The sequence below is a fragment of the Nematolebias whitei genome, chromosome 19, assembly GCF_014905685.2.
Source record: "Nematolebias whitei isolate Nwh7 chromosome 19, NemWhi1, whole genome shotgun sequence".
Taxonomy (NCBI): Eukaryota; Metazoa; Chordata; class Actinopteri; order Cyprinodontiformes; family Rivulidae; genus Nematolebias; species Nematolebias whitei.
The window spans coordinates 39,224,265-39,242,802 of record NC_056516.1 but is presented as its reverse complement, the minus strand read 5'-3'; the positions used below and the strand labels follow the sequence as shown (position 1 = coordinate 39,242,802).

General features: G+C 47.0%; 2 protein-coding genes across 3 annotated transcripts in view; both read right to left on the bottom strand.

Annotated features, from left to right (window-relative positions):
- Window positions 1-9,358, bottom strand: part of atp9b (ATPase phospholipid transporting 9B) — a 39,831-nt gene extending 30,473 nt beyond the window's left edge. For both annotated transcript variants that reach the window (XM_037693201.1, XM_037693202.1), the window contains exons 1-7: window positions 9,268-9,358; window positions 7,174-7,347; window positions 3,781-3,928; window positions 3,100-3,213; window positions 2,890-2,998; window positions 1,484-1,542; window positions 856-907 (exon numbers count right to left, since the gene is read on the bottom strand). In XM_037693201.1, coding sequence (XP_037549129.1) covers window positions 856-907; window positions 1,484-1,542; window positions 2,890-2,998; window positions 3,100-3,213; window positions 3,781-3,928; window positions 7,174-7,347; window positions 9,268-9,347 — 736 coding nt within the window. In that variant the 5' untranslated portion in view covers window positions 9,348-9,358. The remainder of the gene's footprint in view (window positions 1-855; window positions 908-1,483; window positions 1,543-2,889; window positions 2,999-3,099; window positions 3,214-3,780; window positions 3,929-7,173; window positions 7,348-9,267) is intronic.
- A 3,151-nt stretch (window positions 9,359-12,509) lies between these two features.
- Window positions 12,510-18,538, bottom strand: part of LOC119425545 (sal-like protein 3) — a 31,930-nt gene continuing 25,901 nt past the window's right edge. Inside the window, exons 3-6 of the mRNA XM_037693072.1 lie at window positions 16,187-17,836; window positions 15,122-16,066; window positions 13,830-14,110; window positions 12,510-13,049 (exon numbers count right to left, since the gene is read on the bottom strand). Of these exons, the coding sequence (XP_037549000.1) occupies window positions 12,591-13,049; window positions 13,830-14,110; window positions 15,122-16,066; window positions 16,187-17,836 (3,335 nt within the window). The 3' untranslated portion in view covers window positions 12,510-12,590. The remainder of the gene's footprint in view (window positions 13,050-13,829; window positions 14,111-15,121; window positions 16,067-16,186; window positions 17,837-18,538) is intronic.

Below are 18,538 nucleotides of genomic sequence, written 5' to 3'. Positions count from 1 at the left end.
TGATCCGTTTCATGTTGCTGCTGATCCGTTTCATGTTGCTGCTGATCTGTTTCATGTTGCTGCTGATCTGACCCTGTGTACATAATTTCGCTCCACCACATGAACCACATGAGGTGCGAATGACAATAAAGAATCTCTGACTCTCTGTGACTCTGACTCTTATTTAAACTGCATTTTTACTGTAGTTTATTGTTATTGTTGTTGTTATTGTTGTTGTCTGTACTTTAAATGTTCTGTCTGGGACAGGTCTCTCTTGTAAATGAGTCCCTGTGTCTCAATGAGACTAACCTGTAGAAATAAAGGTTGAATGAATGAGAAAAATCTGTGTCTAAACGTCTGGAGAAACCCTCAGAATGAAATGTTTATATTTAGATACATTTTACATAAATGTAAAGTTTAAATTTGAAGCATGGGCTCAGTTTTAAACCAGCGAGTGTGAAGCCTTCAGCTGAGTGTTTAGCTGCTTCGCTCCATCAGGCCCAATGAACCCGAGCTGCCGTGACCGGATCGATCCGACGGATTATTACACACCAAACACAGTCGCTCTCTGATGGGGGGGGGCTGAAACGCTCCCCGAGGGGTTAGAATGACTGAAAACATCAAATAACGAGGCGGACGACTCATTCTTCGCTCCCGACACACAGAGAGTGAGGATGAGGGACAGAGACGTCCACATTATTGACAGGTCAGGGACTGATGGACGCCTGGGAGCGGCTCCTCCTCACAAAATAAAAGCTCAGACGGACGGCAGGACGGACTGTCAGAGCGAGACGAGGAGTCGAGATAGTGGAGCTCCGTTTGGTTTTATTAAACTCCTTCAGCAGCCGAGGTATCAGAGTCAGGGACTAAACTCACCGGTTTTCTCAGACGTTCGCAGGAAAATCATGTCTGCAGGAATCCTCTGGTTCTGCAGAAACACAAAAGAGTTGGTGACTCCACAGAAACTTCGGCTGCTGTGTCAGTATTTAAATATAGTTTCTGCTAACGAAGACGTCAGCGCTCAGCTCAGTGGAACTGAAAGTCTCTGGACTGCTGGTCGTCGTTCAGTGTTTCCTGTAAATTTCTGCAGGTTTGATGACGTGAAGAATAATAAATGATCCATTTAAATAGAAGAATAAATGATTTATTTCCAAAGTGTGCAGCTTATGTCACTGCAGAGTTTTTTTTACTGGGTTTGGGAGGATTAAAATCTTTTTGACTGAATGTAATCCAATAAATGATCAATTATATGAAAACTAAACGACTCTTTACTTTGATTCTGTTGATTTGTTAATTATCGAATGTCCAGTTCATGTTCGAGCACTTTGAACAACTACAAAGTCCATAAAATGTCACTTTCAAACACAATGTTGACGAGTCTAAATGTGATTAAAAGTTCTTGTCTTTATAAAACTTTTAACTTGACAGATAATTAAAGTAAAAGAACTTTAACATTTCTTGGTTTCTGACCATTAAAATGAGACATTCAGGAGGACGTCGGTACCTTTTCAACAATTATCAGATCTCCAACTTGGATGTCGGAACTTTTTACTTGAATTTTACCTGAAGAGGAAAAAAAAGTTAAAATAAAATATATACGAGCAACAAGAAGTAAACAGAGTTAAAAAAAAAAAAAAATGAAGCGTGATTTTCCAACAGATGATCTCCGTCACGTCAAACACTTCCTGTTTGATGAGAGAAGAAATGACAAACACTTCCTGTCTGATGAGAAAAGAAATGACAAACACTTCCTGTCTGATGAGAGAAGAAATGACAAACACTTCCTGTCTGATCGAAGAAGAATCGTCAAACACTTCCTGTCTGATGAAAGAAACGTCAAATACTTCCTGTCTGATGAGAGAAGAAATGACAAACACTTCCTGTCTGATCCAAGAGGAAATGACAAACACTTCCTGTCTGATCGAAGAAGAATCGTCAAACACTTCCTGTCTAATGAAAGAAACGTCAAACACTTCCTCTCTGATGAGAGAAGAAATGACAAACACTTCCTGTCTGATGAGAGAAGAAACGTCAAACACTTCCTGTCTGATGAGAGAAGAAACGTCAAACACTTCCTGTCTGATGAGAGAAGAAACGTCAAACACTTCTTGTCTGATCGGAGACGAAATGTCAAACACTTCCTGTCAGATCCAAGAAAAATCGTCAAACACTTCCTGTCTGATGAGAGGAAACGTCAAAACATTTCCTGTCTGATGAGAGAAGAAACGTCAAACACTTCCTGTCTGATGAGAGGAAATGACAAACACTTCCTGTCTGATGAGAGAAGAAACGTCAAACACTTCCTGTCTGATGAGAGAAGAAACGTCAAACACTTCTTGTCTGATGAGAGAAGAAATGTCAAACACTTCTTGTCTGATCGGAGACGAAATGACAAACACTTCCTGTCAGATCCAAGAAAAATCGTCAAACACTTCCTGTCTGATGAGAGGAAATGACAAACACTTCCTGTCTGATGAGAGAAGAAACGTCAAACACTTCCTGTCTGATGAGAGAAGAAATGTCAAACACTTCTTGTCTGATCGGAGACGAAATGTCAAACACTTCCTGTCAGATCCAAGAAAAATCGTCAAACACTTCCTGTCCGATCTGAGTGGAAACGTCAAAACATTTCCTGTCTGATGAGAGGGGAAACGTCAAACACTTCCTGTCTGATCCGAGAGGAAATGTCAAACACTTCCTGTCAGATCGAAGAAGAGTCGTCAAACACTTCCTGTCCGATCGAAGAAGAGTCGTCAAACACTTCCTGTCCGATCTGAGAGGAAACGTCAAACACTCCCTGTCTGATTGAAGACAAAACGTCAAACACTTCCTGTCTGATCAGACGAAATGTCTAACGGTGTCCTGGTGTCCACCTGACCTTACAGGACGGAGAGGACAAGTCTGTCTCACCTCGGACTGTGAGTTTGCTGTACAGCTGGGAGTTCATGTCTTTGTCTCGCTGATGGCGCCGCACTTCGTCCACAGCTTCTCTCACCATGGTAACGGCCAGGACAAAGCCCTGAGGGACAAAGACCAGCGTCCATCAGCAGGACACTCTTTGACCCAGCTTAAAACAGCAGTCAGACTGAACACAGAGAGGGGGGTAAATGCGGGCGGTACCAGAGGGGCCCAGTAGGTGTACAGGTATCCGATCTTCAGCGAGGGCACGAACTGGGAGCAGGCCACCACCAGGAAGTACAGGTTGAGGAAGAACTTGAACTGCTGGTACAGAACCTGGGAGGAAACAGAGGAAGAGAACGACCACATTAAAACTCCAAGCTTTACTTTGTAAACAGCTGCAACACATCTGCTCCTGCTCCCCGGCAGGACTCAGAAGACGCAGCAGCGCCGCTCGCTGCTAACGGGCCATCAGTCAACAGGAAGTGGCAGAACTCTCCTCCTCTAAGGTCAGACTTTGAGTAATGCCTGCAATAATGAGAGCGTGTGTCTACTTAAAGATTATCAGGGACTTCAGCTAATGAACCTCCTGACCTTTAGGGTGAATGCATCCTGCTAAACTCAATCTGTGAGTATTTAATAATTCAGGGGGGGGGGGGGACGATGCAGCCGCTTGGTTTCACCGTCCACGGGAGAACCTGCGCCTCCAACAGACAGATGACATTTAATGAGCCCAGCTCTCTTCATTACAGAACCATTCTGCTTTTAATAAGTAACTCTGATGAATGTCTGACACCCCCCGTGTAAACCTCTGACTGGAGTTAACAGGTACTCAGAACTGCTGGGCTCCAACGCTCAGAAGAACCGGGCCGAGGTCACGAGTCCAAATGTTCCAGCACTCACTCCGGGCACGAAGGTGACGACGTTGTACTTCTGGTTCTTGATGGAGTTCTTCGGGTACTTCTCACATTTTTCCGGGCAGCCGAGCCAGACGGTCCGGGCCTTCAGCTCCTTCTTCCTGCGGCACAAACGAGCCAGGCAGTCGCAGCAGCTGGAGAGAAAAACATCAACGTCACGTGAAAAACATTAAACACAGAAGGGAGTTTCAGCTGGTGTTAAAGAGAAGAAGAACTCTGGACGAGCGCCGTCGTCCCCGTCGCTGAGCGTTGGTAGATCTGGACACGAGTGTTTTTCTGGACGGGAACAGAGAATGAAGAAAACCTACATGTTTTTGATTAAAGACACTCGGGTGGGAGGAGCTACTGTGGAGAAGAACAGAGGGAGGATTTGAATGTCGAGTCTGAGGAGGAGCAGAGAGACGGCTCCTGGAGAGGAGGGAGAGACAGACAGAGGCAGCCATCTTGGATTCTGAACTGGTGACCCAGATGTGTGACCTTTGTCACACTTGGACAGAGCCGCGCGCCAAGATGAAAGACGGCACCTTCTTTGTTTTTCCAGCTCCCAACGTGCACGGACAGACGGATTTCCAGTTCCCTCTTGGCTCCGCGGCGGGGAACAGAAAGTTGAGACTCTGATGAGACGGTTTTAATGAAAGTGAGTGACTTTGTGTTCACCTGCCTCAGCGGGGGCTTATCGCCCACATCTGATGTGAAGCACAAACAGAAGTTCAGCTCCCCGGGAGTCTGAGCCGGCACCTGGGGTGAGGGGGGGCGCTGTGTGCCGTCATGCTGGGCGACTTGGCGTTTCCACGTTTTCAGCAAGTTGGCAAAAGCTAAAGTTCAATAATGAACGGTGGTGAAGGGGGTGTTTGTGTTGGCCTCGGCGGTTAGAGCCGGTGCGCGCCGCGGCTGCAGCTCCAGAACAGTTTAAATAAACAGCCGAAGCTTAGCCACCGTGAATTATTTGTGCTTTATAATCCCGCACTCTTCAAACAGAAAATTACTGCGACGCATCAAACTGGTCAGCTGTGAAAAATCCCCATTTGTTCATTAGTGGGGGGGGGGGGCAGCGTAATGTGTGGGTGCACGTTCGACTGCGAGGGCGATGAAGTGCTGCACAAACATTTGTTCATAAACGTTCAACTTTATTGTTCTGGCACGAACAAACACAGAGAGGGACATCTTTAGAGGACGCGTGTCTTCTGTGGGACGGAGCGTCTTTGACCTGAAACCTGACGGAGCGCATCGAGCAGCTCCACCAACACACCCCCCCCCCTCCGGTGGCCGTGCACGGAGCGCACGCTCTTCACATCAGCCGTCAAACGCAGCGTTCAGACAAAGAGCTGCAGGGACAGACGAGGACTCGTCCTCAGCTGGAGTTTCTCATGACGCTGTCCCATAAACCAGTCTGCAGCACTGGCCTGTCACATGAACAGCAACATGTGGACAGAAGACCTGACGAGGTCCGGGGGACACCTTCGGTCCACAGGGGGTCCAGGAGGTGCAGCCCCTGGTCTCAGGTCACTTCTGGACCTTGTGAGAACTTGTGGTTTATGAGCAGCGTTGAAGATAAAAACACAAACTACTCGTTTTACGAACGTTTCATTTTGATGCGGTTTCATTTCCGGCAGCGTCTTCGTCACGTCGACGTTCACGACTGAAGCAACGCCGCCACATCTCAACCAAACCTGCAGCTGCGCGTGGTTCAGACGGGTCCGGTCTTAAAGAAACGTGCCATTTAGAGCAGGGAAGACTCGGACCTGGGTCTGAGGGCACGTACACAGATAATCCTGTCATTCCGGAGTAGAAATACGTGCTCGTAACGTGCACGGAGCTCCGCGGCTGCACTGCTGAACTCAGCGCGTCATCAGCGTTCATTAAACCTCAGGGTTCAGGTGCAGACATTGTTTCTGACGAGGGTCCCACTGGTTTCCACGGCAGAATAATAAAATGATCACTCTCTGCTGATCAGCTGATCAGCTGACTCTCTCGTCTCAGGAAGTCTTCAGGCTCGTCTCTTTGATCAGCGGTCACGTTAGCGGTTCATTAACGGTCACGTACGTGCGCGGCTGAATAAAGGAGGCAGAAGATCGGAGCTGAGGAGGCGTTTGTCCTTTCATGGCCGTCAAAGAGATTTAATCCCCGTTTCTGCTGCACTCTGCATGATTCAGACACGGACCCTGCTCTGACATGTCAGATGTTTTGTGATCTCACCGGTTTGGGTCGTCGGCCGCGCGCGTCCACTGAGCGCAGCGGCTGAATGAACGTCTGTCTGGGCGATGGATCTCTGTCTGGCATTAGTCCATCTGAAACTTAACTGAACTTTTTTATTTCTTTCAGGGCCGGTCAGCGCACGGTCAAATGGCCGCGTGTGGCTGGTGATTGTATGGAAAGCTGTGTTGCCATATAATTGGATCGGCAGTCGTGTGCGTACACTGACGCAATCAAAGCCTGACACCGACCCGGCCCGCACATTAAGCACATTATCATGGCCGACCCAGATTAGGACCGGGCCGGGCTCCGGGTTAGAAATGACAGCTCTACAACACAACTCGTAGGCGAAACAGTCGCTTTTCAGCTACGTTTCGGCTGTTTGTGCTCATGACTACAGCAGCCGTTTTAAAGACTTTTGGCTCGTGGTCTCAAAAGAGGTTTCTGGAAACGCCCGGCATCAGAGTGAAACGTGTGAGCGCACCGTGAATGGCGGCCGTCAGTAGTTTCTCTGTAGTTGAACAACAGGAACGCTGGAGGACAGAAGAGTGCTGTTTGTCCTCATCACCCAGGAGCTCCTCATCCTCGGTCCAAACCAACGTTCCTGTAGTCACCATTTAGAACAGAAGTGCAGGAAACGAGACCGAGGTGAACGCGTCGCTGCAATCCAAACATCACAGCGCCACCTAGTCACCTGGCATGGGAAGGACGGCGAGCGCAGCGGTACCTTAGAGATGGGTCATGTGTAAACTGGACCTCTGAGCGTTTTTTACTTCCCCCATGATCAATATAAAATATTATTTTTATCTGTCAACGCTCTGCTACAGTTACCATAACGGTTTCATTTGCTCCACTTCTTCTTCTGTGGTGTTTTCAGACCACGGACGACTCCGGCGCAGACAGACGCAGCTTTTCGTGCCAACAGGAAGTTTAGCTCAACGCTGCAGGCAAAAAGTCACTACCGGTAATTAAAGGGCAGTTTACCGTATTTTGTGTCGCCATTCATTGAACATGTCATCTGAAAGCTTGAGTTTAGAATTCAAACCAGCTTCCAGACCCCCCTCCCAAAGAGGTTCTCCTCAGATCTGAACTGACCTCAGGACTGAACAGTTTTTGAAACGCTGATAAATAAAAAGACGTCCCTGTTTCAGCAGCAAACGGAGCCTTCGGCGTTCGTCACAAGTACCTGCCACAGAGGACCTTCCAGCCCCCCAGCAGGAACCAGCCGAAGCCTCGGTGCCTCTGACCCGCCCGGGCCCGGGGCAGAGTCTGGTAGTCGCTCTCATCGTTCTCGAAGCCTTCCTCCGACATCATCAGAGGCATCTCGTCCAGGTTGGAGGTCTCATCTTCTGAAGAGAACCTGAAACGAGACGAGAAATTCAGGCGAGTCTCAAAAAAATGGAATATTGTGAAAAAGTTCCCATTTCTTCAGTCAGAACTCATAAATTCCATAAATTCATTAGAGTGAAATATTTTTTTCTTGAGAAGTGCCTGTAATGTGCGTTCAGTGAAGAAAGCTCTACATGAGAAACGCACATTTCAAAAGTTAATTACGTCAGATTCAAGCCCAAGCTGCAGCGAAGGGCAGAAGGAAAAATAAAATCAGGTTTTCTGCTGAGCAGGAACTAAAACTAAAGATCTACAGAAGGATTGTCGCCCGCCACCTTCCAGGTCAGTTTGGTCCAGAAACACCAAAACGTTGTCTGCCTCTACATTTCACAAACCATGCCACGAAGCAAGTTTCTCTGTGACACCTGGAACCCAGCAGGGTTTGTAGAGTCCAGACGGGACTGAGGACGTAAGACTCGTCAGCCTGCCCCCGATCAGCCGTCACGTTACCCAGAATTCCTCTCTGCAGCGCAGACACAAGGAAACGGAGCGGTGGACGGACGGGAACGTTAAACTGCGGCTCTAAGACGAACCGTTGGAGCTCAGATGTTTGTTTTATTAATATCTGCAGGGTTCAGACTAACAAACGCCCACGTCTGATGACAGAACGTTCTGCTCTCATCCTGCAGGAACGTGGGTCGGTTCTGAAGAAGAACGTCCTCACAGAAGAGCTGCGTTTCTTCAGTAAAACACGAGATGACACAACAATAAAACCTGAACCAAACTGTGAAAAATTCATCCAACAGAACCTCTTTCAGAACCAGAACTCTGACCAGTCCCTCTCCTGGTTCTGGAGGAGTTCTGGTCCACTCTGCTTTCCATCACTGAGGGTTCTGCTCAGCTCTCTGAAGCTCCACCACAGCATGTCAGTCAAGTTCAGGTTCTGGACTCTGACTGGACCGTTGCAGCACCTTGGTTCTGTTCTCTCTGACCCGTTCTGGTGTAGATCAGCTGCTGTGTGTGGGACCATGGTCCTGTTGGACCCAGTTTGGTCCAAGCTTCAGCTGTTCAACACATGGACACGTTTGACTCCAGAACCTTTGGTCTACAGAGAACTTCCTGGTCCACTCAGTGACTGACAGGAGCCCGAACCATCAGCCCTCCACCACCGTGCTGACAGCTGGGAGCTGTTTGCTGCAATGCATCTTGGGTAAACATCTGTCCTTTGGTCTGGTTCTGGTCCAGAATCTGGTGGTTCCTTCAGATTAAACTTTCCAAACATACGTCCAGCTGCCATGTTGTTTTTGGAGAGGAGGGCATGACCTTTGACCTACTGCCTGTAGGGTCACTGCACGGTCTGACCTTCGGGATGAATCTGCTGCTTACCTCAAGTCATTGCTGATGTCTTTCTGCCTCGACATTGTGCCAACAACGCTGTCGCTCTGGAAGAACTAACAGTTATTTTATTTACTGCTCCACAACAAGCTGTAATAAATCACGTGTTGTTTGAATAGCGCTGTTTTCTTTGTGTTAGAACACCAAGAACTGTTTTATCATGAGCCAGTACATAAACTACAACATTTAACGAGGCTAAACTCCATCCCTTCTGAAAGTCCATCAGCTTGATGGAGGAACGGAACCAGCCCTGAAGGACCAGCTCATCCTGCTCCAGTGACTCATTTTCACATCATGTGACCAACTCCAACCCACAGACATTCTCATATGACCTGAAATCTGAGCCCAGACCGAACCGGAAACCAAAACAAACAGCTAGCTAACATGCTAACGGACGGTGTCAGCGTTTGTTAGATTGAATTTAAAAATCAGACGTGACGGTTGTTTGAAAACACCGGAACACAGACAGAACCGAACCTCTGCGCGGCAGCCCAACAAACAGCGGCTGCTTGCGCGCCGTAAGCCCGGTCCAAGTCCCCGTGAGCCCGCTACGTACCGTGAAAGGCCGGCTGAGTTGTAGTACTGGATCCTTCTGGAGAATTTCCGTACTGGATTCAAAGGGATGCTGTCAGCCATGTTGGCTGGGCAGTAGCGTCATGACGTCACGATGAAAGGCTCGCGACGGACTGTGTCGCATTCGTGTACCAGACAGAAATGTGGGAGTTTACAGTTTGCCGGCGTGAATCGGATTGGATACCGCATAGCATTCCGATAAATATAGCTCGTTTTAAATAAAAGTTCGTAGTGAGAACATATATTATGATTAATGCATGTTTTTAATGTATCTATAGAACACAGATATTTCGGTTAGTCATTCACATTTTCAAAATTAAACGTTATAAATAAATTTATGTAAAGGAAAACATCCGACTGTCCTTGAACGTCCCACAATGAAGAAGACCCAGAGTCAAATCTACGGAAGATGAATAGAATTTCACCAACAATTCCTTTTTTAATCTCACGCAGTTAAAACAAATAAAAACTATTGAGATGCAAACTCAATAACCCATTTTAATGTTTCTTTCTCCTTCTTTTTTTTTTCCAAATTCAAAATATTGAGATAATTGATTCAAATCCTTCAAAACAGCTTCTTTCAGCTTTCCCCTCTTCATGGGTCACCACAACGACTCCTTCTCCTCCATCTCTTTCTGTCCTCTGTGTCCTCTGTCCTCACTCCAACTACCTCCATGTCCTCTCTAACGGCATCCATATGTCTCCTCTTTGTCTTTTTCCTGCAGCTGCATTTCTAACATCCTTCTACCAAGTTACCACTGTCCCACCTCTGGACATGTGCAATCCATCTCAGTCCTCTCTATCTTTATCTCCCAGTTGTTCAACCTGTGTTGTACCTCTGATGATTGTCTTGTAAACTTTTCTGTTGACCTTTGCTGACACTCTTGTTACAAATCACTCCTGAAACTTTTCTCCATCACTCCATCCTGCCTGGACTCTCTTCTTCACCTCTTCACCACACTCCCCATGTTCCAGGACAGTGGACCCCAAGTCCTTGAAGTCCTGCACCTTTGTGACCTCTGCTCCTTGTAGCCTCACTGTTCCACCTCCTCCCTCTCATTCACACATGGACTCTGTCTTACTACAGCTGACTTTCATTCCTCTTCTTTCAGGTGCTCCACTGGTCATCAGGTCCTACTGCCTTCACCTTCTTCATTCTTTTCAGAGCTTTCTGGACTTCACCCTCACTAATCTTTACCACTTCCTGGTCCACAGTTTCTATGACCTCTACTCTTCTTTCTCTTTCATTCTCTTCATCCATTAGCTTCTCAAAGTACTCCTTCCATCTTCCCGTCACACTCTCCTCACTTGTTAGATCATTACCATTCCTATCTTTACCAAGCCTAACCTGCTGCACATCCTTTCTAGCCTGATCCCTCTGTCTCACCAGTTGGTACAAGTCCTTCTCGCCCTCTTTAGTGTCCAGTCTCACATACAACTCATCATACATCTTCTGCTTTGTCCCTCTTTGCTCTACGTCCCATCTCCTTATATTCCTGTCTCCTCTCTTCAGTCCTCTCTCTGTCATATTTCTTCTTGGCTAACCTCTTTCTTTGAACATCTTCCTGCACTTCACTATTCCACCACCAGGTTTCTGGCCACGCTCTCCCCTGCCACAACCTTACAGTCTCCAATCTCCCTCAGGTTTCCTCTTCTACACAGAATGTAGTCGACCTGGACCACCCCGGCTCCATTTCTCTTTCTATCCACACCATGGTAAAACAGTTTGAACCCTGCTCCAATGCTGCGAGCCTTGCTGCCCTTCCTCTTGGTCTCTTGGACACATAAAACATCTACCTTCCTTCTCTGCATCATGTCAGCCAGCTCTCTACCTTTGTCTGTCATTAGAGTGTCCACCCTCAGTCCTACATTCTTGACTTTCCTCTTCTCCTCTGTCTCCTGACACGTTTCCCTCCTCGTGATCTTCGACTAACAGTAGTACAATTTTCGGCGGCACCGTTTGTCAACAGCACCGGTGGCGGTCGTTGTTAACCCGGGCCTCCTCTGATCCGGTATAGTGTCGCTTTGATGAACTCACATTATAGTTTTGTCAAAAGTGTTTTACGTCAGATGTCCTTCCTGACACATCCCTCACCGTTTACTCGACCAGTACCAGTCTGTGCTCCCTAGTGGCTGCTTCGACTTTAGCATATTTCTGCTAATACTAGATTTACTATTGCTAATTTTATTTCTGGTAATGATAATGCAGCTAAGGCTTTTAGCTAGCATTTTGCTACTTTAAATTTTGGTATTTTACTCCTTTTAATTAGCACATTTTTTGCTTTTAGCGTATTCCCAAAAGCTAGCATTTTAAGGTTAGCATTATGTTTAATTTTGCAACTTTTAGCTCATTTTAATTTTTGCCCATCTAATTTCAGCACCAGTGGCGGTCGTTGTTAACCGGGGCCTCAACCGATCAGTAGTGTTGCTGTGATGAACTCGCTTTATAGTTTTGGCAAAAGTGTTCAACGTCAGACCATGGTAAATTTGATTTTTCCATCAAATTTCAGCAATCATGTTCCCTCATCGTTCCCAGTTTTTACACAGAAAATGGCATTTTTCTGGCAAATATTAGTTTGAACATTTCTCTGTCAGCTGACCCCTTATTCAGGGGTCATCACAGTTTGAACTTAAATAAAAGATTTGTCAAATGTTTCAAAGGGTTTCAAACCCACAACCTCAGGATTATAGGACCGCCAAGCAGCCGCGGCCCATCTTTATATCATATTTTACACTGGCCTTAAAGTAATTTTATGTTTTCAGCACCGATGGATTTGGGTCATTTGGAGACGTTCAGACTTTTAGAATATAAAATGTGTGAAAGGACATTTTATTTTTATACTTCAGTGAAAAGAGTCGTCATATTTTATTGCACACACTTGACCTTAGTTTTATATTTACACATATAAAATGTAAAAAAACACAAGTTCCCACAGGACAGCAACAAAAGAAAAGGCTCTTCTTGAAGTTCTTGTTCAGAGTCAGTGAGTTGGTGTGTTGGAACCACGCTGGCAGACAAACGGCCCGTTCGGGTTTTTATTCAAAGTGGCTTCAGTAAGTCCTTCAGGGTTGATGTTCGGAGCAGATCGTGTTCGTTGCTCCGCCTGCAGAAAGAAACCGTTTCTTCTTCAGAACAACCAGCTGAGCCCTGAAGGATCCCTCCAAACGTTTGTTTTTAGAAAACATTTAGCAGAGAGAGAATATTCTGCTCTTCTGCCTTAACTTGAAGAAGTCTTTTCATTTGCTTTGCAAATAAAAAGACTTTAATATTTTGCATATAAACTCCATCAACATTCAGCTTTTATTTTAATTGATTCCGATTTCTTTGCCGTCGTCGATCAGCATGGAAAAGTGTCGGTTGGTTCCCAGGTCCACGGTGGTCCTGTTGAGGCCGGTTATTGATCCCAGGTCCATGGTGGTCCTGTTGAGGCCGGTTATTGATCCCAGGTCCACGGTGGTCCTGTTGAGGCCAGTTATCGTTCCCCTGGTGACGCTTGCTGCCGTCAGCGGGTGGAGTGGCACGAGGCCCGGGTTCTGGATCACAGAGATCTCGTTGTTCTTCATGGCCAAGCTGTTGGTGATGGCCGCGGCATAGCGGCTCCAGAACCCGGGGTCCACGCTCATTGCTCGGGTCGCCAGGTCCTTCTGAAAGGCCTCCCCAAACTTCAGCGCCTCCCCGCGCAGCAGAGCCCCGGGGTTCTCCACGGACAGACGCCGACCCCTCCTGGCCGGGGCGTTGTTCCACATGTGGGTTCCCATGTGAACCTGAAAGACACGCGTTGGACACGGTGACGACTTTTATCAAAAATAATGATTTTTATTTGAACAGTGGGCACTCATCTGACACAAGGCAACACGGTGAATCAGTGGTTGGCACTGTTGCCTCACAGCAAGAAGGTCCTGGGTTCATTCCCCAGTTGGACCTGGGGTGTTTCTGGGTGGAGTGTGCATGTTCTCTCCGTGCTGCGTGGGTTTTCACCGGGTACTCCGGTTTCCTCCCACAGATTAAAATCATGCACGTTAATCTGCCTTCAGGTCCAGACCACCTTTAAAAAATAATCTGAGATCTCAGTGGGATTTGTCTGGTTAATTAACGGTTAATAAATAAATAAACAAGGAGGTTGCAGGTTCAACTCCCAGCCTTTCTATTTGTTGTTTACATCCAAATCTCCACTTTTCATCCAAATTCTCAAAATTTAATTAAATCTGACTTTAAAAACTGAAAACAATTTATTTGTTCAAACAAAAGTTAAGTTTTTCTTTTCCTTACACAATAATTTATAAACTTGTTCAAAATAAATAAATAAACAAATTTAAACTTTTTTCGCTTCTAATATTTGAAAAATATTTTTTTTAATTTTACCTTTAAAGTAATAAAATGAAACGTTTAATGATGATTAATCTTAAAACTCTTAAGAATCCTGTTTTATTGTCGGACAGAAATGTTTCTCAAACATGACCGTTTGGTCCCGCTGGTCGTGTGGACCTGTCCTCATCCAACAAAGTCCTGATCCTGGACTTGGCAGATAGGAAGTCTCCGCTCACCTTCAGGTTGCCTTTCGTGGTGAACGCTCGGCCACAGACGGAGCAGACGAACGGTTTCTCTCCGGTGTGCGTGCGCTCGTGGATCTGGAGGGCGCTGGCCGATGAGAAGTTCTTCCTGCAGGCGCTGCAGTTGTGCTGTTTGGGTGCTCGTCGAGGCGGCGCCGGGCCGAGGAGGGAGGTCACGCCGGGGCTGCCGACAGACGGACAACTGGAGCTGAAAGGAACCTCCACCTGACTGTGACCGTTCACCTCAGCTTTGATGGAGCCGGAGAGGTTCTGACCTGCAACTGGAGCCAAACAAACTCATTAAATCCTTCTGAGTTTAGTAATCCCAGACTGACGCTAAACCTGTCAGTCTTCAGTAAAATAAGTGAAAAAAATCCATTCAATGATCACAACAACAAAAATAACCTTCATCAACTGTTTTAATCTGGTTTTTGGCCCAGCCTGGCACAGAAACAGATCTCAGTGATGACTGTGAACTCATTGTCCCGGTACTTCTGGACCTTGGTGCTGCTTTTGACACCATGGACCACAAGACCTTACAGAAACAGCTACACAAACTTTTTGGCATCTCAGGCACGGTATTAGAACAATTTAACTTGTTTTTTTATAGAGCGTAAACATTTTAATGCAGCTGAAACATACAGTGTTTCCCTGTCACACGTGGTGTTCCTCAAAGCTCCATACTCGGACCTTTCTGTTTTGGTTTTCGATGTTCCCTTTGACAGATGTAATAAAACTCTTCTGCTTTCATCAGTATGCAGAAGAAATGGTTATATTTATCTTTTTTCCCATGATAAGCTACAATTGTCCTTGATGGGTTACCAAAAACATAAAAAGTTTATTTTAAATCTGCAGCGAGTTCAGAACTCTGCTGCCAGAATTAGAACAGGAAGAAGGGAGCATCCCCACTCAAATCCCACTGGTTTCCTGTAATGCTTAAAATGGATTTTATGATTTTATTAGGTTTTAAAAGTCTACATGGCTTCGTTGCCCCATACCTCGGTGACATGACTGGGAGGTCTGGTCCAGCCAGATTATTAAGACCATCCAGTGATAATCTGTTAGTGAGACGGGGATTCGATGAGGAGTAGAGGCTGCTTTGAGTTTTTATGGTTCCAAACTTTGGATGTCTCTCTCTGCAAACCTGACAGGAATTCATTCTTACAGACTTTTTAACAAAGGCTCTTAAAATCTTTGTTCTGTTGCCTTTAGCTGACATAGGTTATCTTTATTATTGTTATTGTTATTACTATTGTTATTACTATTGTTATTACTGTTGTTATTACCTCTGTCTCGGCTCAGCTGGCACGAGAGGCTGTAAGGGGGCTCCTCCTTCACACAGTGTTTGTTCGGCTCTGCTCTCGGGTCAGCTGCAGATTTTGGAGACTCGGGTTGTTCTCTCTTCACCGAGACCAACAGAACCTCGTGGGTTTCCTGTTTGTTGTTTCCTGCCAGTAATTTGACTCTTGAGGCATCTGAGAAGCTCTGAAGAGGGGAAGAAGGTGAGCAGGAAGATTCAGACACACGTGGGCTGCGTTTGCTGCTGACCTCCACCTTCTTCTCTGATGAAACCCCGTCAGCACTGAGCAGCAGGCTGTCCTTGACTCCGTTAGTGGGGGGGGTTACAGTGAAACAGTGGTTTAGAATCCTCATTTGGTCCTCCAGAGCTGTTGCACTCGATGACAAAGGTTTAGATGGAGATCTGCAATCAGAGATAAAAGGTTTAGGAACAGTTTTTTCTTCTTCTATGTTTTCTACGTCTTCTTCTTCCTCCTCCTCCTCCTCTTCCATCGAGACATCATCTGTGAGCTCGTTGCTGCTGAGACTGTTGAAGTTATCCACTGCCTGCAGCGCATCAGGAGTGTGTCCAACCACGTGCAGACGTACATGCTGCTGGAGAACCAAGGCGTTGGTGAATTTCTTCTGACAGATGGGACACGAGTGCTGCGCCTGAACTGAAGAACTTTCCCTGTGGACACCAATGTGGGTCTTCAGGTTTCCTTTGGTGGTGAACGCTCTGCCGCACACTTTGCACCTGAAGGGCCTTTCACCCGTGTGCACCCGGTAGTGCATCTTCAGTGCGCTCTGACAGCTCAGCACCCGGTGGCAGAGAGTGCACTGGTTGGGGTCGGTGATCTTCTTGTCAATGTTCTCCACCAGCTGCTGGAGCTTCAAGGTTTCTGATGTTTGCATAGAATCCATAAGGGATGGACAGCAGGAGACGGGAGACGCTGAGGTGTTGAGTGCAGGTGGGGGGGGGCTGCTGGATGTCTCAGTGACTGAGTTGACACTCAGTGTTTGGGGCAGGTGTGTCCCCTCTGTTTTCAGTACTTTGGAGGTTTCTGTCTCACGGTTCGAGTCTGAAATGGGAGAGAAACGACCCTCACTGCCTCTGTAGTTGGGTGACACAGACACACATTCACCAGGAGCTGCCTGATAAGACTGAACAGATGCTGTTACACTTACAGGCTCATCTGATCCAGCAGAGGACAGAGGAAGACACACATTAGCAGTAAGAGTCGCTACGACCGGCTTGCTGTCCAGCCACGAGGAGGCAGGTTTCTCTGGAGGGACGGACATGCCGTATGGAATCCCAGAGCTTGTCGGCACGTTGTCCAGGTACTCCGGCACAGGGAAGGGGTTCATATGAACATGGGGGTACTTGTCTTTGTGCCTCTGAAAGTGCACCTTTAGGTTGCCCTTGGTGGAGAAGCGGTTCCCGCAGATGTTGCATTTAAAGGGTCGCTCGCCTGTGTGGGAGCGCAGGTGGATCTGCAGGGCGCTGTCGCTGCCAAACACTTTGGCACAGAACCGGCATTTGTGTTTGAAAAAGGGCTCCTCTGAGCTGGGCTTGGTTTCAAACAGCGACATGTTGGGGAGTTTGCCTTTCCTCTGCTTCATCAGGGCCGCCAGGGGGTCGAGGGCGTTAGTCGTGGCTGCGATGCTGGCTAAAGGGTTGGGGAAGATGACGCTGCTGCTCGGGGGGCTCTGAGGTAGAAATGTAAGACTGCAGGGGGAACTGAGGAGGCTGCTAGGCGTCAGGGATGGGGGGCTGGAGGAGCTGGGGGTCTGAGAGCTACTGACGGTGCAGCTGTGTGGTAACAGAGGCAGCAGTGTAGACATGCTGCTGCTGCTCGACAGAGATGGGGTCGAGTTTTCTGACGAGGCTGAGGTCAACTGTCCACAGAGAGTTTGTGAAGGGACGCTCTGGGACTGTTCCAGCGCAGAAGACAAAGACACGGTGGCCTGTCCATTAACGGTGGGCATGGCTCCTGACAGAGGCAGGATGGAAGGAGGGATGGTTCCTGGGTTTGACGGCAGAGACAGAGACCTGGACACTGGATTTACCGCAGCCTGGGTCGGCTGTCTGTTCATGACGGCCACCTGGCTGCAGATCTGCTCGATGAGCTGCAGCTGGTGGACCTGCTGCTGCTGCAGAGCCAGCAGGTGCTCCAGGATCACTGGGATGGTAGCCGATGCTGCTTTACCTCCCAGACCACCGCTGCTGATTCGCTGGGAGAACTGGGCCACAGCCACACGGGTGCTGTGGAGGATCTCCAGGGTGACATTGGTGCTCGGTATGCCAAAGCTGCCGGACGCCGATGCCTGAGAGGAAGTGGATTCTGCTGAGTCAGGAGGTTGAGGGCTGAATGTTGTGTATTTGTCTTGAGGGGAAGAGTCCAGCTCCATAACTTCATCCCACTCCCTTCCCCCTTCCTCTAAAATATCCAAACTGTCATTGTCTTTCGTCAGCTCAAAGCTGGCGTCCGTGGACTCTGCTGCAGATGAGTCGCTAGACGCCACACTGGGAACCGGAGAGGGCTCCATCAGAGAGTCCTGGAGCAGATTGTCCTTCACAATGAGTACCACGGGGTCCTCGGTGCAGACCTTCTGATGCTGGCTCAGCTCAGGCCAAGAGAAGAAGTGAGCGCAGCACCTCTCACAGATACTGCTGTTGGATCCTCCACCTGCCTCTGCTCTGTCAGAGCCTCCAGCAGCTCCTGAGGAGGAGGAAAAATAAAGACAGGTTCTAAAACGGATCCCTTATTCCCCTGGTGATGATAAGTCTTCTAAAGAAGCTTTTGCTCTGAAACTGGCGCTAAGTGGACAAGCATTGTTTAAACTCAGCGACCTTTGAACTCCACGGGATGTCCCACTGTGTCGAAAAATAACTGTCACTATGAGAAGAAAGAGTTAGAAGAACCTTTGAAAACAGAAGGTCAACTGAGAAAAATCTGCACAGCTCCAAATACAAATACTGTTACTTTAAAATAGAAAATATATCGTGGGGACTGGTCTCTTCTGAAAGCTTTCATTTGATCAGTCAAAATGTTTAAATGCTCATAAAAAGTGAGGTCTGTTTCTTTTTAAACCTGCTGAAAACCAAACGTTTTCTAAGAGTAGAAGTCTGTAGACCACAAGATCTCAAACTGTTTAGTTTCTGACCCATAAAATGTCCCAAAGGCTTGAGAACCCTTCTGTTGGTCTAATGACTAACTTGGAAAATAACCACAATTAACAACAATATAATGACAAAACAAAGAGCCACAAACATCTCTGCGCCATTTTTATTCATTTACAACTACTGGTATTATTTTTGAGACAACTGTACAAATATTGTATTTTTCATTATTTATTTATATTGTAAATTATAGATTTGTAAAGTTTAGCTTGTAGGTTTGTAAAGTTTAGTTTGTAGATTT